At 39.7% G+C, this 19,316-nt stretch overlaps 1 protein-coding gene across 3 annotated transcripts in view; it reads left to right on the forward strand.

Annotated features, from left to right (window-relative positions):
* The window catches only part of LOC108235740 (guanine nucleotide-binding protein G(i) subunit alpha-2-like), a 50,578-nt gene extending 31,262 nt beyond the window's left edge, over nt 1-19,316 (forward strand). For 2 of the 3 annotated variants that reach the window (XM_037975520.1, XM_017415936.3), the window contains exons 2-9: nt 8,770-8,812; nt 10,733-10,874; nt 12,722-12,882; nt 15,697-15,825; nt 17,587-17,716; nt 17,850-18,003; nt 18,841-19,051; nt 19,132-19,316. In XM_037975520.1, coding sequence (XP_037831448.1) covers nt 8,770-8,812; nt 10,733-10,874; nt 12,722-12,882; nt 15,697-15,825; nt 17,587-17,716; nt 17,850-18,003; nt 18,841-19,031 — 950 coding nt within the window. In that variant the 3' untranslated portion in view covers nt 19,032-19,051; nt 19,132-19,316. The remainder of the gene's footprint in view (nt 1-8,769; nt 8,813-10,732; nt 10,875-12,721; nt 12,883-15,696; nt 15,826-17,586; nt 17,717-17,849; nt 18,004-18,840; nt 19,052-19,131) is intronic. The other variant, XM_017415938.3, reaches the window with a different exon arrangement.

Raw genomic sequence — 19,316 nt, forward strand, 5'->3', positions numbered from 1 at the left:
TGAACCTCGTCACCGCTGGTGCTCAGTCTCGGGTGGAGAGTTTTCAAATCAGCGCTGACAAAATGAGGCAGGAGAGATGTTGACTCAACATTAAAAAAACAAAAACAAAACACTATAATAGGTTAACTCAAGGTAAGTGGTGGCTGACTTGAATTAGAGGTTATCTTGTCATCTGTGCCTGATATTCATGTTTAAGTTAAAGACATCAGATCTGTTTTAATGTTAAAACCAGGGTCTGAGCAGTTATTACTTTTCAGCATGACATCAGTCTAGTGTTCATCCACTAAAGGTTGCCCGTTTCTTTCTGTTCACTTTTGCCTCTTATTAGTTCCTGTATTCTGTCTCTTCTTATAAAAGGTTAACTCTGACTCATCTCCCTGTTTTATTGGTTTCTTCTCAACAGTCCATTTTCCTGAGCCTTAGTCTCTATTTGTCCTCGGTCTATCATACAACCTGCTGCTGTCTGTTCCTTTCTGCCTTTCATCAGCTGCTCCTTACATCCAGGTCGATTACCGACGAGCGGAGGATGTCTGCACAGCGTCCCTGCCTTCAGAAAGATGTAATGCTTCGTGGCTTTTCAGTGCATCCGATTTGATGTACACAATTATCGGGACCACTTATTAATAATTTGTATTGATTACATTTTTCTCTCTAATTATGTCCGTCTCATTCTCTTTTCCAAGCTTCTCCTCCCTTTATTTTATTACTTTTTTAAACAAGTTTCTCATCACTTTTTCAGCTAAATATAACTGAGGAAGATATAAAAATTCATGCTGCGGATGATTAATAAATGATGCATTGCTAAGTCGCATCCCTACAAAGAATTGTCTTCAAATTAGTCGACTTTGTGAACAAAAGTACAAATTGGTCAACCCAGATAAAATACATTAAATCATATAAGCAAAAGGCAAATGTTTTTAGATTTATTAAATTCTTATAAAATTGTTAAAATACCAAATCACAATTATCGCAATTTAAAGCTTTTTCCCCTCTTTGGCCAGTATCATTCAGCATTGGTCACATTTACTCAGCATACATAGTTGGAAGTGCAATTGGTCTTTTCATCCTTCTGCTTTTGGCAGCAGATGTCACCGGGCTGTCCAGACTTGATCTTTGCCCAAGGCATTGTAGCCATCTGTTGGATGAGACTGCCTCTCTCCGTCCCTGGCTTTCACTCACACCAATAAGACTGTTTGCATGTGCGCATGCATATTTTATTTTATTTTTTTCTATTTTGCATTTTCGGGCGCGCACACGCTCATGCAAGCTGCTACCATTTCCTCCCAAGACTGGCTCTGAGAATAGGAAGATCCACATGTGTCTCCCAGAGAACCTCTGCTCACGAGTCCAGATTGGTGCATTTCTGAGCGTGTAGCTCAGAAAAGCAGCCGGCATGGGGCCTCTGAAGATCGCTGTGTAGTTGGCAAGGAATAGTGAAGAAAAACTATTAAATTATTAAAGATGGCGATATTTGTGTTCATCTAAAAGTCTAATACATAATAAGTTTGTTCCTTCTGAGACTTTGTCCACATGAACTTAAATATTTTGCAAAACAATCCTTTTCTGCTGTTTGCACCGAGTGTTTGCATGTAAATGAGTTATTGGTAAGAAGATTTAAGACTTCGGCAAAGTCTTTATAAAATAGAGATATAAAAACTCTGTATCCATGTAAACTTGACAGGGATTTTTGTAAAAACAATGACGTCATAGCCTTCTTTGTGCCTTTGTGCACGCTCTTTAAGTATTGAGCATGCAGTTGATAGAAACCTCCTCACACACACAGTTTTTGTAATTTTTAAATTTTATTTACTTGTGAGCGTGTGGGCGTTCAGACTTTGTCACCAAATGACTTTGCGCATTTACTGGAAAGAATATTTACTGAGAGGAAACCGCCAACAAATGAGCTGCAGTGGCTTTGGGATCGTCTTCCGTTCAATTTTTTTCTGTAGTTTTGAGGGTGTTGCCACCTGCTGGCCTGGCATAGGTATTTCCACCTTTTGCAGAATTTCTGCGCTTTTATTTTCCTAGAAAGAATTTTTAAAATTTAGAATCCAGAGTAGTGTGGTTGGGGTGTTAAAGTGACATTGTGTGTAAATTTTATTCTTTCAAACGTTGTCCCTTTTTTTTGTTTTTTCTTGACTTTTGCTTCCTCTTAAACAGTTCCTGTTATGCTGCTTGGTTGCGTTACTGATCTTCACCTGAGGACACCGTCAGCACCCCGTCACTGCTGTTTGTTAGTTCCACATTTACTAAATGCCCTGCAGCTACTTTTAGAGCCACGGTTTTCTCATTACTTGTCTCTTAACATAACTAATGAACAGATTTTATTGTACTGAACTAAAACATGGTGAATGGACAGTTGAAAATACTGAAATAATCAGGCAGAAAGCAGATCTTTAATGGTATCAAAGTATTTTTGGCTCAGACACTGAAGTAATTCATTCTTGCTGCAGCTAATTGTTATTCTTTGCGGGCTCGTTATTGTAACTGTGAGGGCACATACTTGTGCTGAAAGTGAACTTGTTTTTTTAACGCAAGCTCCCACTTTGTCAAAGACATGACACAAAATATTTCAGAAACGCACCAGGGACGACGTCGGACCTATGCAAACATGTTCAGTTGCCACAAGATTAATTAAAATCTGTCAGCCAGTGAAATCGGCATTCTAAGGGTAATGGGTAATGGGATGTGTTTTGAATAAAGTTAAAGTGTTAGGTTTAATTTTTCAAAGCCTTGTGACATGCAGTGTTTGTTCTTCAGAGTGGAGCTTAAATATTTTTGCGTTCTTGAGTTTCATCCAGCGAACAGAGAGGACAAGTATTCATTTATCTGACAGATCTGGGGACAGGAAAGACCAGGGAGGCACCTTATTACACATTCAGTAGAGGATTGGAGAAATATACTCTTCATGCTTTATCAGATGTTTTCTTCAATTTTGTCCTTTTAGCTTCCTTTGTTGCTTAATTTTTTTTGCTTCATGCACAGTGGTAGATCAGGGACTTGAAGTGTTTACACCCCCAACAAAGCAGATTCACTAAACTTGTTTGGGAACGACCCACATGTGCAGAACGTAGCCACAGCACTGTCAGGAACCCAATGTACGCTTTTTAATGTAAGAAAAGCCAACACTTATACCCTGAAACTTCTGGTGTTGATTTGGGTTGCATTAAACCCCCTTCTGTTGTGGCTTCTGTAGACCAGTTTCATGTCAGACTTTGAGTGAATGATTGACAGTCATTTAATGATTATTCATTTTCTGTTGTTTCGCTTTTTTGCTGTGAAGCCAACAGATCACATTCTTCAGCTTAATTAGATCTTTTTCTCTAACTATCCTGACAGTGGAGGTATGCTGAAAATAGTCTGTTAAAAGAAGGATGCAGATGAAGGAGAATAACATGGAGATATTTCTCTTTTAGTTCTGTTAGTTTGAGTTTAACATTGACCCTTGTGTTATGGTGCTTGGGATGTTAACCACCCGGGTTGTTTCAGTCACCCAGCCATCTAAAAAATGTATTTTTATTGTTGCTTTTACCAAGCATCCGTTGGGAAAAGATTCACTAAGGAGAATAGTTTGCACCCCCAAATGAGTGAATCCATTCTAGCTCTCAGTGCTCTGGAATTAAAACTGTATTTTTAAATTACAGGTTAATTGATACTTTGATCATTAAGAACTATTATTATACTGATATATAGCACTAACTGATCAAAAATCCTTGTAACTTTTGAAACATTGCTAGCAGAACTTGAACCAAAGCGTATGGGTTTAACAGTTTTGGCTTGTGTTGCTTTGCTAAGGGCAAAGAAGCATCATAGAGCCCTAAAAAAAAGAGGAAAAAAACTTAAAATTTGTTGCCAGTCTGCCCCTTCAGATGGACAGTGTTCTTGTCACTCCGACTCCATTACAACATACATTCATTCGACATTTGCACAAGATCCCCTTTGTCGGCGATGAAGTTTAATTTCTCTTGTCTTGTTTCCTTAAGCATTTTCTCTCTCGAGTCCCGATAAGGAGGGTTGGCTGTGGCTTGTGAAGGCAGTTAGTTGTCACCCTGCCTGGAAGAAGGGGGAGCAGTGTGAAAAGCCCGAGCGCTGATCGGGTCGGAATAGTCCCGGCCCAAACATCAACAGCGGCTCTGTGTTTCCAGCTCGCAGAGAACCCACACTGCCGTCTTTGTGCGTTCGCTGCCCGTCCCACCAGAGCAGGTCGGGCTTGCTCCAAACACACGCACATCCTTCCACGCATATAGTGAAAGATTTAATGCCGTGATGGGAAGTTCTTTGAAAAATTTACATTTTAAGCTCAAGGCTGTCAGAGGCTTATGATTAGGAACTGCAGATAAATACGGGGGGGAAAAGTAGATTGTTTTAAGCTCTTTATTTCAAGTTCTAACATTTAACATTTGGAAGTAGCTTTCCTCCTTATTTGTTCATTTATGTTCATATTGTCTTGTTTCACTAAGTAACAGAGCTCCAGATAGCTCAGGTGTGCCTGGAAGATATCAAATTAAAAATGGATCATTATAAATGAATAGGTAGATGTGTCCAAGCTGTTTGACTGCTGTTGCATTTTAAAACGGCTCATGCTGTTTTCTTGGCTTGATGATCAAACGAAGCTTCAGAAACGCCGTCCCAGTATGGAGCAAACGAAACCGAAAGGCCAACTGATAAGACAACCACCTCAAAGACGTTCTGTGCGTTGGACAGTGACCGTTGGTGGTGCTGTCCTTCCAGTTGCCGGTACAAATGTGGCTTTAGCTGACTCTAATTAGGACGCTCAGTGAAGTTTGAACGTGTTGGAGAAAGTTCAGCAGGCAGTCTGGTTTGGAAACGCTGCAATCTGAGAATCTGCAACTTGTGAAGCAAGAAAATTTCCACTATCTTTTAAATGATTAAAATTGAACACATTGAGCGGCGTAAAACACAGCTAGGACCTCCACGCGCAAAACAGGCCGACTTCCTGATGCGTCTGTTCTCACATTTTATGTAAAGCCACAAAACGTTTGCTGTTGTCGGAGGAGGTTTTATGTAAAAGACCGGTTTAACTGAGGTGAGAATGATGTCATTTGGCCTGCAAAAATGTTGCAAGTTTACTACTTTTTTTTTTTTTTTTTTTCGGTTTTACACAAGCAGCATACTTCTTTGTAGCTTTACCGCTGACTAGTAGTGCTTGACATATTTGTTTTTCGTAGTGAGACCGGGAGAAAGAAGGAGCCATGTTGTTCTGTGTTGGGCCAAAATTGCAGCTTTAGTTTTGCTATAAACAATGGAAAACATATGCATTTCTCTTCTGTTGCTTCCGCTTCTTCTGCAGACTTGAAGGAGTAAAGGACATGACTCATCTTAGCTCACTGATCTGCTTCTGTAAATCTTTCTTTTTTCCCTTCCCATCATAACATCATGATTTGTGTAAGTTTGACTGTCCTAAATGAGCAGGTTTTTGTTGCAAAGATGTAAGCAAGTAAAAAAAAATAAACTGGAAAAATTGAACACAAAAGCTCACAAAATGACTCAAATGTTAAAAATAGCCTACAGTCAAACTTAACAACAAAAGATGAGCTAACATGGCATAAATTATGTATAACCAAACATCTCAAGGAAGCTTTTTTTTGTTTAATATGGAAACGGGGGGCTGTGATCTTTGTGACATGAGTTACATATGGGATATTCCTTCGTATTTCTGCTTACATGTTGCAGAGCCAATCGATGATGGTAATCGCATTACATATTACTCCTCCCCCCCCTTCCTCACCAGCATTCAAAGCCTTCATTACATCCATATCCCTGAAAAAGACAGAGCTTTACTCAGGTTTCCCCATGAAGCAGTCATATTCTGCACTGACTCTGCAGTAGAGAGTGTACACAGAAAAACTCTAGTAGGACATAATACCACAGTTAAGCTGCATACACGTCTAATTCTTCTTACTCTAATCAAATTTATTAAACTGTTTTAAATTGAGTATTGAATATTCTAAACGTGACCTAGTTAAGGTTATCAGAAAAGGCTTTACACATGGCAGTTTTTTATTAATGTATGCTCTTAATCTGGTTGATTTATAAGATTTCTGTGCATGTAAACATAATTCTCCAATGCAGCTGAAAAACATTGTATTTAGATCAGAGGGACCCTCAAGATGTAAAGCAGCAAAATGCAATCCAAGGTAAAGCTAGAACTCCATAAGACTTGTAGTCAAAGCTCAAAAGTCGTATTCCCCTCGGTGTCGGAAGTTTCATCTTATTTAAAGCAAGTAAAACGGAAGCCTTAAGAATTTCAGGCTGTGATTCCTGCTGGTTTAACTCCCATTCCTTCAAGGTGTTGTTTTGTGAAGTGGGAGAGCATAAATTTCTCCTGGGATAATATTAATTAAATTTTACTGCCAGGCCACTTGTCGAGCTGCTTGCTCATCTGCATGTACCAGTCAATACCCAAATGTGGATGCATTTATTTTGGGCCTAATGAAGCACAGAAAACAAAAAAAAATCCTGAGTCCCATGGTGCCTGTGCAGTTTATAAATTAGTTATTTTTTCCCCTTTTTCAGCTTTGTTACAATCACACTCCTGAAACCATGGTGGGAATGTGTCCAAAAAAGGACCCCAGTCACCAAGTTAAATCATCATGTGGCCTAAATGTGTCGCTGGTAATGACACCCTCTGTCAGTTTGTGAAAACTGTCCATCCATCACTGGTCAGACCTGCAACAGATGGAGTCTTTTTTTTTTTTTTTTTTGCACCAGTTGACACCATCTTCATGTTCTGACAGCTACACTGTTGCCCATCAGTGGTAATAAGGCAGTTTCATGAGTTTTGCAGGAAGTTTTTTGTGAAGTCCTACCTGTTTATAAAGACCACATATCTTTGTTCTGAGACTGGCTTTCTTCTACAACATGTATGAAAACAGATGCTCTTCATATGCATACCTGCTCACAACATGTATATACACCACCTTTAAATGCCTGAAATGAATGTGGAGACTGAGGCAGTCTTTCTTATTTTCAGCCATGAGTCAGAGATGGTCACAAATGTCCTACATGTTGCCTTGTTGCTAGGCAGTGACAGTATTTATTTATTCCCACAGAATCTTCTACTTTCTTTGCATAAGCAATGTTTTGCAGAGTTTGTGCTGAATTACCTAAAACAAGGATCAGTCTATCGACCGGTTGCTTGTTGTGTCTGCTAATGACTGTCCTGAAGAGTCCAGTCAGGGCTGAGTCATAAAATGTTTCCCCAAACTGTTATAAAACTAGTATATTAAAATTTGTAATGTGTGAGTTTTTATGCAGCTGTACTTTGTATCCACTGTGGTCCAAGAGGGATGTGGTGACACGCTCATAATGATGCTTTAGACGCAGATCAGATAAAGTTTAATGTTTGAACGTCACAGGATTGATGGTATCAGTCGGCAGGATGAATCGGAAAGTTCAGGATTTGCATTTGGTGTCAGACCTCTTCCACACAGAGCCTCCAGTTAAAAAAAGCTACTGTATTTATAGTTGATTGTTTTAAAATTTCCAGATAAATGAAAATGTGTTTGACATGTCTGCCTTAAGGTTATATGTTTGTCCAATTTACAGGAAAGTGTTAGACGTCTTTGCTACTTTCACAATGGGGGAAAAAATCCTGTTAAGTCTGTTAAAGTGAGCCATTCACATGTCAAGAAAGTATATATTTTTTTAGTATGAATAAAGATGTTAGTCCTACTTTTTGATTTTAGTGCAGAAATTGAAAATGTAAAATTCTTGATTTTTTTTTTATTTATTTTATTTTATTATTTTTAGGGATTTAGATTGAGCGAAATTCAGTTTTCTTCTGTTTTGCCTTTTGAATGCATCTCATGCGTCCATGTTTATTCAGCAGAAACTAATCAGAAAGTTTTATTAAGAAAGGCATAATTTATACATAAATAAAAGTTCTAAATTAGGACAAAATAGTCATCCATTACTGTCAAATCAAATTTTAAAACTTGAAAAAATAAGGTTTCTGTGGGAGAAGAGCTCAGACTTTCAAATCATGATTTAAAGTATGCCTGTTTGAAAATAAACTTTTTTTTTTTTCACCCCTCTGTGTCAGCTCAGACCTTGGCTCCTTTTTTTGATGTTGCATTTCTGCTCTCATATTTAATATCCCACTTCACCCCTGTTCAGGGTTAGTCTTTGGATGTTTAGCAGCTGTCTTATGAGCCGGTCGGCACTCCTGTTTCTTTGGAGGGGCAGGAGCTGACAGCTGTCTGCGGAAGATTTCTGTCCCTGCCCAGAGGCCTCGCTGTGCACACTGCCTGCTGTGTAGTGGTGTGCTTTGAGGGTCATCCCAGAAAGACTTCACCCCGGGGCGAGTGTGAATGGAGAGTGTACTGACAGGCACCCCTGGGTGTGTGAAGTGTTGAGATTCCTTGTGGCAGATGAGGTCTCTTCAGTCCCTTCATGCTGTTTGAACAAACACAACCGAGGATAAGAAAAAACCCGACAAAGCTGGACTCCTCCGTGAAAATCTGTGACAAAGTAACTTGGAGAGGAAAGAGATGCGGTTTGTGTCGATTCAGTTGTTGACTTGTTGTGGAGGACGACAACAGCTTAAACATTTAGGACAGCAGAATGTTATGTGCTGAGCAGAAGGCTTGTCCAGGAAGAAAACCAGCTGAAAGCAGAGCTGTGTGGTGTGAGGAGGGCAGGCAGACAAAGGTCCAGATGTGAGACGGTGTTTCTGGTTGCCTGTTTACGTTTCTCCGCTAACAGGAGCGTATTTTTAACCTCTGGCTGTTTTTGTTCTCTCTGCAGGTGCTGGAGAGTCAGGGAAGAGCACCATTGTGAAGCAGATGAAGTGAGTGACTCCTAATTGTTTTGCTTTTCCTCCCTTCTTAAATTCCAACCTAATATGTGTGCAGCACACATCTCTTTTTGTTGTTTTTGTTGCAATATACACAGAATACTATATGCATTTCCTTTTTTTTCCTTCGTTTTGAACCCTCAGTTTTCTACGTGTGTCAAGAATGCAGTAAATCCATTAAAAGATACACTTTGTACTTTGCTGGAAACATGGGTGGTCACTTAAATAAGACCATGGTAAAGTAGTGAAATTGTTACATTTCTGCAGAAATAAGAACCCAAAAGAATCAAATTTTCACATATCGCTACAAGTAAACGTGGATATTAACACTGAACAAAAGAGAGAAAATCCGATAGTTGCTTAATTATTAAAGAATAATGACTGTATCTGTGCTCTGCAACGTCTACATGGCTAATTTCCTTCATTATCTGATGTGACCTTCTGTGCAGCCTTTGGTAAACGAGTCTAATAAAAGTAAATCAGTCTTGCATATTAGCTCAGACAAAGTTTAGCTTGTTCCTCCGTGAAGATCAGCTTTAATTCTGGGTTGTTGGTTTGTTTCGCCTCCTGATCTTGTAGAACTTTCCCAGCATGTCTATTGGGTCAAGATCAGGATGGGATCTAGCCACCTCAGAACATCATTGATCCTTTTTATTCCTTTAAAAAAAATCTAAAAGACAAAAAGCACTGCATAGCCCACCTTTGAGCTTCTCAACTGAATTGACAGGTTCACATGCTTGTGACGCTCACAGCCGTGTAATAACTAATATTTCCTTCAATAATTATGTCTACAAGTTTCCTAAAAATGACAGAATTGCAGTAAAGGCATGAAACATTTTTCTTTAAACAACTAACTAAAAAGATGTCCTGGTTCACTCCAGATGTTAGTTACTTTAATATTATGTCACTAAGTACTTAAATCAGAAGAATCGGATCAAAAAGGTCATAAATTAAAATTTTACTAAACTACTGAGAAGTATAAAACCAAAGACCTGGCAAAGGTTATCTCAAACCTTAGATTTCAGTAGGATTTCAAGGCATTGTTTATTGGTGTGTGGAGCTCCTTCACCTGGTCAATTATAAACTTCTTTAGTCTGAATTGTAAATCATAAACTAAGATGTTGACGGTGTAATACCTTTTACTTTTGGACTTGAACCAAAGGAAAAATAATAACATTCCAGTCAAGACTCGGTAGGTTAAGTCGTATGTCAACATACAACCAAACATATGTTGATTAAAGCTGTGAATTTGTGCAAATAAGTACCGACTACTTTCAGTTGACTTGTTTAAACGCGCTGAGAAAATGTTGCGCCCTCAGATAGAGGGGGTTGAGCAACAAGCTTTCTAATTGCTTCACAGATCATTTTATAGTTCGTACGAGGGTGAAAACATCGTGGGCTTTCAGTGATGTTGGCTGAGCCTCGTAGTGTTTCACAGCGAGCTCACTTGAATCTTAATTAGATCCTATTCAGTGCATCGCACCACTGCTGAACATCTTGGCTGCGACACACCAGAGGAGACGGTTCTGTTTGGTTTCCAACCCAGCCGCTTCCTTCTCAGCCATGTGCTTTTTCCGACACATGCCCCCTTTTTGTTTGAGCTTTTTCTTTTCCGCATCTCCAAAAGCAAATTAATATTTGTTTTAGTGTCTTGGAGTGAAAGATTAAAGGAAGCAAAATAACATCTGACTGTTCTAAGAACAAATAGGTTTGGCAGAATAATTGCTGCGAAATGTTGGACAAAAATGCATCGGTGCATGGTCCCTCAAGCGTAACCAATTTGTGCCTTTCAGTATTTTATGCGACAGTATATTCAGTGTAATGGTTGATCGTGAAGCCTTGATTTTAACATAAATTTTCTCCGGTTGTTGCCTTTTTTTTTTTAATCACCTGGCCTTTTCCGCCTCCCCTCAGGATTATTCACGAGGATGGCTACTCAGAGGATGAGTGTAAGCAGTACAGAGCAGTTGTCTACAGCAACACGATCCAGTCCATCATGGCCATCATCAAAGCCATGTCCAACCTGAAGATCGAGTATGAGGACAGTTCCAGAGTGGTGAGCCTTCACAATCCACAACCTTTCACTGAGTCAGATTAGTGGACTGATAACAGGAATGCTAAAAAAGTTTAATTTTGCATAATATTTCCAGTCATTATTTTTAGATGCCTGCAGGAATCTGGCTAAAAGATACTCTCAGTGTTAAAATATGCCTCTACTGTACGTATTCACCACTGGATTCTTTATTTCCTTTCATCCTGACCTCCCATCTTCGTCCCTTAAGATTTGAGGCTGCAACTTATGTATTTCAAAACTTTCTTCTAAATGATGCAATATAGTTTTCCTAGAAAATCAAATCCAGGCTGCTTTTAGGTGGTAGACCTGCAGAGCTGTGTGTTTTCTGACCCTTCATGTGTTTTTCTAACACAGAAAACGATAAACGGTGTTCTTACAGTAGAGCACCACTGAGTGAAAGAATTATAATGTAGAAATGTTCCCTTTTTATATTTTTTGTAAATATAAGGTATGCATTTTCCTTTAAATGATTATTTGAGTAACTTTTGGTCATTATCAGCAGTTTTTAAAAGTTGCAATCTGCCAAGACTCCGATCAAAGTAAAGCTGAAAACCCGATGTTTGCAAAGAAAGGGAGACAGCTGCGTTGGCTCACGGTTTTCACAGCCCAACAACTCCACTAAATACATTTCTGCTCAACTTGTTTGTGTCACTGTCCTGTACTACATCAGATTTAGATTTAAGGGGGTTTGCAAGCAAACAAACACCAAGAGTTTTGTTTTTTATGTAGTAAAGAGCTTTTTGCATGTCAAGATTTGCCAGAATAACATGTCAGGCTCTGCTGGACAGATAAAAAAAAAATCCTGTTTTTTTTCTTGTTGCTGTGGCTTTAAGTTTCCTGAAACATTTTCGAATTCGGGGTAAAAATCTCACAATCAGAAACAATGCAACCATGATGATCATCATTTGCTGAGTCCGAGTTTTGCTTCCCAGTTTTAGTGGTTTTAGTCACATCTGTCACATGTTGAGCGCCATCAAAACATTGGAATTTGCTTCGTGTTCCATTATCACCTCAAATGTTCTGACATTTTCATGTCCTTATCCTGAAACCACCGAAGTATTAATTGTCGCTTTAGCACTTATGAAGACTTTCTGTGAGTCACACTTCAAAAGCATCAAAACAAAGCAGATACAATTTTTATTTTATTTTTTTTCTCTGCACCTTCTCATAAAGAGACTCCTGCAGAGCTGAGGGTATAAATGGATTAAGAGCTACATCTTGACAGCTCAGTGCTTTAGTTGAGGAGGGTGTATGTACACAGTGTTCTTCATTTTTCCTTGGCAACAAAGAACAGTTTTTGTTATTAACAGGATTTAGTTATTCGTAAATCTTGACCATTAAAAGGCACCATGTGGTATGCTGGCCATTTTAACCGACTGTGAGATGAAGCCTCGATAGATTTGAGGGTCAGCTAATGGTTAACCAGTACGTGGAAGTCTACCCTCCACAGCTGACATCAAAAGTTTATGTTCGTCATTGACTTTTGTCAAACATCAAGGGTCATAGTGGTGCACTTTCTGCCCTTTTCATGGTGCTGGTCAGTAAGCTAATTTCTTTTATTAATGTTGTTTTAATGGCTCAAATGTCCTGGGTTTAGGTAAGAAACTCTGTAACATGATCAAAAACAATGTCTATATGGATTAAAAAAGTTTTTGAGAGTCAAAAATACTTTAAAACTACTTGTTATATCAGGCCAGATCATTGGTGCCATCTTTTATCTAGTTGATCGTGCATAATTTATTATTTTCTCATCAGTTTCTTTGCCTTTCTCACGTCTTCACTGTTGTTGTATCTAATTGCATTGTTGTGCGTTTGTGTGTTCCCCTCAGGATGATGCTCGCCAGCTGTTTTCTTTGTCTGGAGCTGCAGAGGAGCAGGGCAACCTGCCAGAGGAAATGTCTAAAATCATCCAGCGACTGTGGAGCGACGGCGGTGTCCAGAGCTGCTTCACGCGGGCCCGGGAGTACCAGCTCAATGACTCCGCATCCTAGTGAGTTCCACACAACCTTGAGGGATTTACCTTGGATTATTTTGTTTCCTAATTTTGCTCACAGTTAACAGGACTTGCAGTTAGTCCAGAAAAATATTGTTTTGTACCAAAAATCAAAAATGCTGCCTATCAATTGCCAAAAAAACAAACAAGGGTTTTGAATTTTGCTATTGATACTTACGGGTTCAGACTTTTTGAAGTTGGATTCTGTGAAGAAGTTATCTCACCTGTGGAGGACAAAAGTCTTAGTGAACTGAAAAAACTGGGTTAAATCCTCATCCAGGAGTCAGACTTACAGCCAATCAGACTGAAGCTAATTTTATTGCATGCTTCAGCCAAATGTACTCAAATTTCATGCCGGTGCAAACAAACGGTATTTTACTTTAAACCTTTTGCAATTGCGAGTGTCGGCTGTTCTGACTGACGGATACAACCAGCAGCTTCAGCACACGTGATGTTGTCATGACACAGGCGTTGTTCAGTGGAGAAAACTGCAACAAACAAAACAAAATATCTTGCAAAAACATAGAGGTTTAAAATCCAATATTGTACCATTTGCTCGCACACAGATGATTTTAATTTTAAGTTTGAGTTGTTGATGTATGTGGCTAAAATCTCCTGAATGAAAGGCCTCAGTCTGGTTCTCTGTCAGCCTGACTCCTTTATGACACTTTATCCTCGTTTCTCCAAACTCAGTCTGCTAACACTTCTCTTTACTACAGGTAAGATGGTAACTACTGACAACTACTTCACAGAATCCTATCAAACTGTTATTGTCTGCCATGGATAGTATGACTTCCACTGTAACTCTCTGTGGCAGTAGTAATCAGTTGTCTGATGGTGTTATCTGCCTTCACTTTATCAAAGATGAGCCAGTGTTCTGCAGCTAATGATGAGCTCCTTTCCTCTGTTATTAGAGAATCCATCCAGCTTTTATCACAACTGCCAACTTAACTGCTTCGTTCATTCCCCTCAATTAAAATCCTCTTCACCTTGCATTTCCAGTTTGTGCGTTCGACGTGGAAGATATTGTTTATCAGGTGGCCCTGCTGTTAGAAAGCGGTTTGTAATCGGCGGCATCGGCTCAATCAGTCTCAGCCTCCCCTATTAAAGTCTTAATTTACCTGAAGGGCTCTCATCTCTTGAGTGCTCCGTTTGTCAGCCGCGTTGTTCTTATCTACCGGTGAAACGGCGAGAGCACGGGGTGAACGTGGGACTCTGCTGGTAAGAAACGAGAGATGGTTATCGATCTAATCCTCGGGGATGTGCTGATTATAGAAGTCTGGAGGATACAAACTCTTGTGTTTGTCGCAGTCCTCCCGTAAGCTGCAACATGAATGAAATTGTCTTTTTAAAATGTTTTTTATTTTTATTTTTATGATACTATAGCATTTTTATTTTCTGCCATTTCCTGTCAGAGTATAAAGTGTTTCAGATATGATCGTTCTTCAAAATTGAGCGCCCAGGGGGAGTATTTTTGTTTGCATTGGTTCATACAATCAACTTTCCATCTCTGCTTCACGGCTGAGGAGGGGCCTGGAAACACGCGGCCTCACAGTTCGCACCGGGGAACGGTGGACAACGCACAGGGTTTCATCAAGGGTTTATGGAGCACTGAGAGGGGAGGTTAATGTAAGGGAGGACTAAATGAGTCTTGCCCTGGACCCTAATTCATGTCTGAGCACCTGATGAGAGCCAGAGAAGAAGAACGGGAAGATGAACTGTGAAAGAGGTGAGAAGCACGCCTCCCGTTGACACAGGCCTCTGTTCTCTCAGAGCTGGGTTTGTTTACAAAAAAATAAAAGGGGAGAGCGGGGTTGTGCAGTGAAATTAATGGATGTGGGAGGAGTTATTTGTGGAACAAGTCTAACCTTTTCACACATCTGTGTCCCATAAACGATCAGATTCTGGTTCTGACTTTTATAGCTCTCTAAGAATGATGATCTTACACGTGGTAAGATGGTTTCAGCATCTCTTATGAAACCATCACTTGTGCCTCGATGAGCCTCTGTCACACTGCAGCCAAGAGCCAAACTCTGTTTCTCTCAGTGACTTTACACAGCGAAGCCGACGTCTGATGTGCCGACTATAAAAGCACCTTAAAGCACTTCTCTGTGGGCAGAGAATGATGATTAAACTCTCAGACATGCAGCATAAGGTAATGGTGTGAAGGCTAAAATAGTTGCAATTGAGTTGTCTGGGATTAGTTTTTTTTTTTTGTATGTACTTGTGCAATCTTTTTATATGTCTGCATACTGGGTCACAAGACAGAAATTACGATTTTGTGTTCAGTCATGTGGAATAAATAGCTCAAAAGTCAATCTTTTATCTAAAAGTCAATCTTTTATTTGATAACTGTCATTTCGTTTTGCCCTGGCAAAATGTTATATTCACTCCCTTGACCGATTGCTAACAAATTTAATCAAAACTGAGTAAAGAGAAATCACTACAGCTACCGAAACGAATCAGTTTTGTCCATTTCTGGTGGTTGGGATGGTACAACAAGTAAACATCCGTAACGTTTGTGTCTGATGGCCTGATATGTGTATCTGACATCCAGACTGTTAGAAAAATAGTTTTTAAAAGATTTCTAAGTACACAAACTTCACAATTACATTTTTTAAAATTAATTACATTGTGTTATTAGAGATAAATCTGCTATTTAAGGCTACATTAAAATGTTTCCTTATCTTATTTGAGAAAAACATTAGCAACAAATATTCCTCACTACACTGTCATGGACTAAATAATACAGATCTATTGTGATTAGAAATCTCCCCAAATAAATGTAAAATCTTTGTGTTTTCCTGTCAGCTACCTAAATGACCTGGAGAGGATAGCCCAGCCAGACTACATCCCCACGCAGCAGGATGTGCTGCGGACTCGTGTCAAGACCACCGGCATCGTGGAAACGCACTTCACCTTCAAGCAGCTCAACTTCAAGTGAGACCACTTGCGCTGTTTTTTTTTTTCAAAAGCTCAGGCTCATTTTTAGTGTGCAAAAACCGCTCGTGAGACCTTCAGGTGAAGTTCGACATTTCATCTCACTTTCCGAACGTCAGAATCGAAAGAGCCGTTTCAGAAAGCACTTTGAAAAAAACCCAAAACTGTTTAATGTTTCCATTTTTTTTATCTCGTGAAGACAAATTTCATAAAAGAGAATAAAGCATGCAGAACAGTTTTCACTTCTGAAGCAACACAGCTGAGAAAATAAATATGTTTGGGTTACTTAATATTTAGGGAACCAGTACGCTTTAAAATCTGTATTACAGTAGTCCTAGTGTGTGTGTGTGTGTGTGTGGGGGGGAAGCACATATTTTGGGCTTTAGTGAAAACTGTTTCATTTTATTTTAACAGTAACAGCTGTTATTCAGAGGTTGTTCCAAAGCATAATAGAAAATGTGTTTGTGTGCGTATGCATCACATATTTATCACTAATGCCTGTTTTAGGCAGCACACGGTGTCCCCTGTTTTTGGAAAGTCCAAATGTGTTGAACATACCCAACATAACCCTTTTTTTTTTTCCACGAGTTGTTTACTTTATCAACGTAAAATGTTTTCAACCCAAACAACTCATTGTATCCAAACGGTAACTGGACAGCAAAGGGAACTGCGTGTTTCCGTGTATTACTTAAAAAAAAAAAAAAAAAAATTAGTGTGGAAAATCATTAATGTCATGCAGTCTGATACGTATCTGCAAAAAAATAAGCCAAGTTTTTAAAAAAAAATTTTTTATTGTTGTCTTACTCACACACTTAGTGACTTAATATTTACCACTGAATGATTTAGCAGAGCAGTGGTGCTTGTTTGTTCATTTAATTGTCAGTCTTCGCCCATGTTTCTCAGAAATCCTTTTGTTTTTTTTGTAGAAATGTTTTCTCTTTAAATCAGTTTTTTTTTGGTAATGATGTATCCATCATTGTTTTAGTGAAAACACACACAAGCACATTGTACTTTTCATCTAATGGAGACAAAAGCAACAACTTAAAACGTGTTTAATCAGATCTGTAGACTATTTCACTGCTGTATAAATATTGAGGTTCCTGTTGTGGTATGTTATTAATTTGTGAATATTAGTTTGTGAAAGCCAGATATGTTAATCTCTAGCAGCCACTCTGATACCTTGTAGTATATACAGAATAAAACGGTGTAAACAGTGATGGAGACGAGCAGCCTGCTCACGTAAACCAGATAAACAGTGTCAGTGTTTCGGGATCTCTGCTGACTCAGCCTCGAGCTGTGAGAGCGAGGGACTGAAAACTCTTTCGGCAGAAGGTCTGAAGTGTCAAAGACGGCGTGTCACCTGGTCACACTCTTCACCCTTAAAACTGCCAGCTGATACACACCATCCTGATACTGAACAGTTGAGATTTTAGGTCTGGCACAGTTCTGCTTGCCCCCCCCCCAAGTTCACCTCCCTCTTTATGAGCAAGTCGGGCAACGTCTTAAAGAAAATCCAGCAGCCATCATGCCTCAACCTGTATTAGGTCCTCCTGTTACCATGGCAACCGCACTGTACAAAAATGCCAGCATTTAAAAAAAGGGAAAAGAAAACGTTGATTTATGTTCAACAGACCCTCTCTCCTAAAACAAGGAAGAGGCAGAGAGCACGAAGTTTGTTCAGTTTGTGGCGTTTCTTCTGCTTGCCGTCCCATCTGCTGTCTCGTTAAAAACAACGCGTTTACTCTGCGTGTGTCTGTGCAGGATGTTCGATGTTGGAGGTCAGCGGTCGGAGAGGAAGAAGTGGATTCACTGCTTCGAGACCGTCACGGCCATCATCTTCTGTGTGGCCATGAGCGCCTATGACCTGGTTCTGGCTGAGGATGAGGAGATGGTGAGCCAAAACAAAAACAACTATTTGCATTTCCTTGTAGAGCCCATTTCCAGGAAAAGCCGTGGCGAGGGCGGCTGCTGCTTTCGTCGCCTAATCATCTTCTCGTCTCTCCGTTTGTGCCCGTCGCTTTCAGAACCGGATGCATGAGAGCATGAAGCTGTTCGACTCCATCTGCAACAACAAGTGGTTCACTGAGACGTCCATCATCCTGTTCCTCAACAAGAAGGACCTGTTCGAGCAGAAGATCACCCACAGCGCTCTGACCATCTGCTTCCCCGAGTACACTGGTACTGTCTGAGCAGCTCAGTCCAAACACCAGCCACTGCCAACTCGGCCAAAGAGCATTTTTAATCTCGCTTCACAAGTCTGTGGATTACAAAGAAAACCTGTTCTGATTGTGACACAACAGGAAATAATGTAGTTTTATAAATACACGCAGAGTACCAAACCAGAACTGGATAGCTGTGGTAGTAGCAGACACATTCTCTGATCGTGACATCTCACAATATAGCATGAGATTCTTCAGAACGTTCTTTCTAAGGTTTGACCGAAAGATGATCTCAGTCTAAAATTCCTGCGTGAAGGCAGCAGGTGACCTTTCATTTCCTCAAGGATTTTATAATTTTAACATTAAGATCATTTTAAAAAACAGTTCAGATCTTTTTGAAGTTTCTGGTTCTGTGGAAAGCTTACAAACTGTTACTATCTTCCCTGTTGCTGCTAGCTTTTTGAACCACCTCAGTTTGGAAAAACGAAGTTTAATTCTGAGTCAGACTTGATGAGCTAACTGTTAGCCAAGCGTTAGCTGAGCTCAGATGAGGATGTTTCTGCAGCAGGTGTAGAAAACCGACAACAAAGGTCACATTCAGGTCATGTTATGTGAACTTTGGAAATACTTTATTTTTATTCTGCCGCTGTTAATGATTTTCTGTCATTACCGGGCTTTTCAGGTTTAAATTGATTTGTGGCCTATTCGCTGACAGAGACAAACAACCGCTCAAACGAGTTTTTTTTTGTTTGTTTTTTATGAGAAACGGCAGAGAACGGTGTTACTTTATCAGCGGGTTTGGTTTTACTCGAGTTCGCAGGGTGATCAAGTTTTCCTGGAACTGTGTGTCTCTCAGGCCCCAACAAGTACGACGAGGCTGCGGCTTACATCCAGACCAAATTCGAGGACCTGAATAAGAAGAAGGAGACGAAGGAGATCTACACCCACTTCACCTGCGCCACGGACACCAAGAACGTGCAGTTCGTGTTCGACGCCGTCACCGACGTCATCATTAAGAACAACCTGAAGGACTGCGGCCTGTTCTAAAAACATTTCAGAGAGTCATGGTGAGCACGGTTCGTTCATTAAAGTATGCCGGACATGACTGATTTCATTAATTAATGAATTGATTTTTTTTCTGTTTTAGATTACTTGAACAGTTCTGATGACCAGGATATGGGGAAGAAAACACACATGAATGACTGCACTGTCTAACCACGATTTCTGCTTTGATCTGCTTTTTATAAAAAACAAAATGATAAAAAAAACAACAAAAAAAAAAACACCTAAGAAACTGAAAACCCCGACAAGCTTCGCAGATTTTCAACGACC

This window comes from Kryptolebias marmoratus, linkage group LG4 (genome assembly GCF_001649575.2).
Source record: "Kryptolebias marmoratus isolate JLee-2015 linkage group LG4, ASM164957v2, whole genome shotgun sequence".
Lineage (NCBI taxonomy): Eukaryota > Metazoa > Chordata > Actinopteri > Cyprinodontiformes > Rivulidae > Kryptolebias > Kryptolebias marmoratus.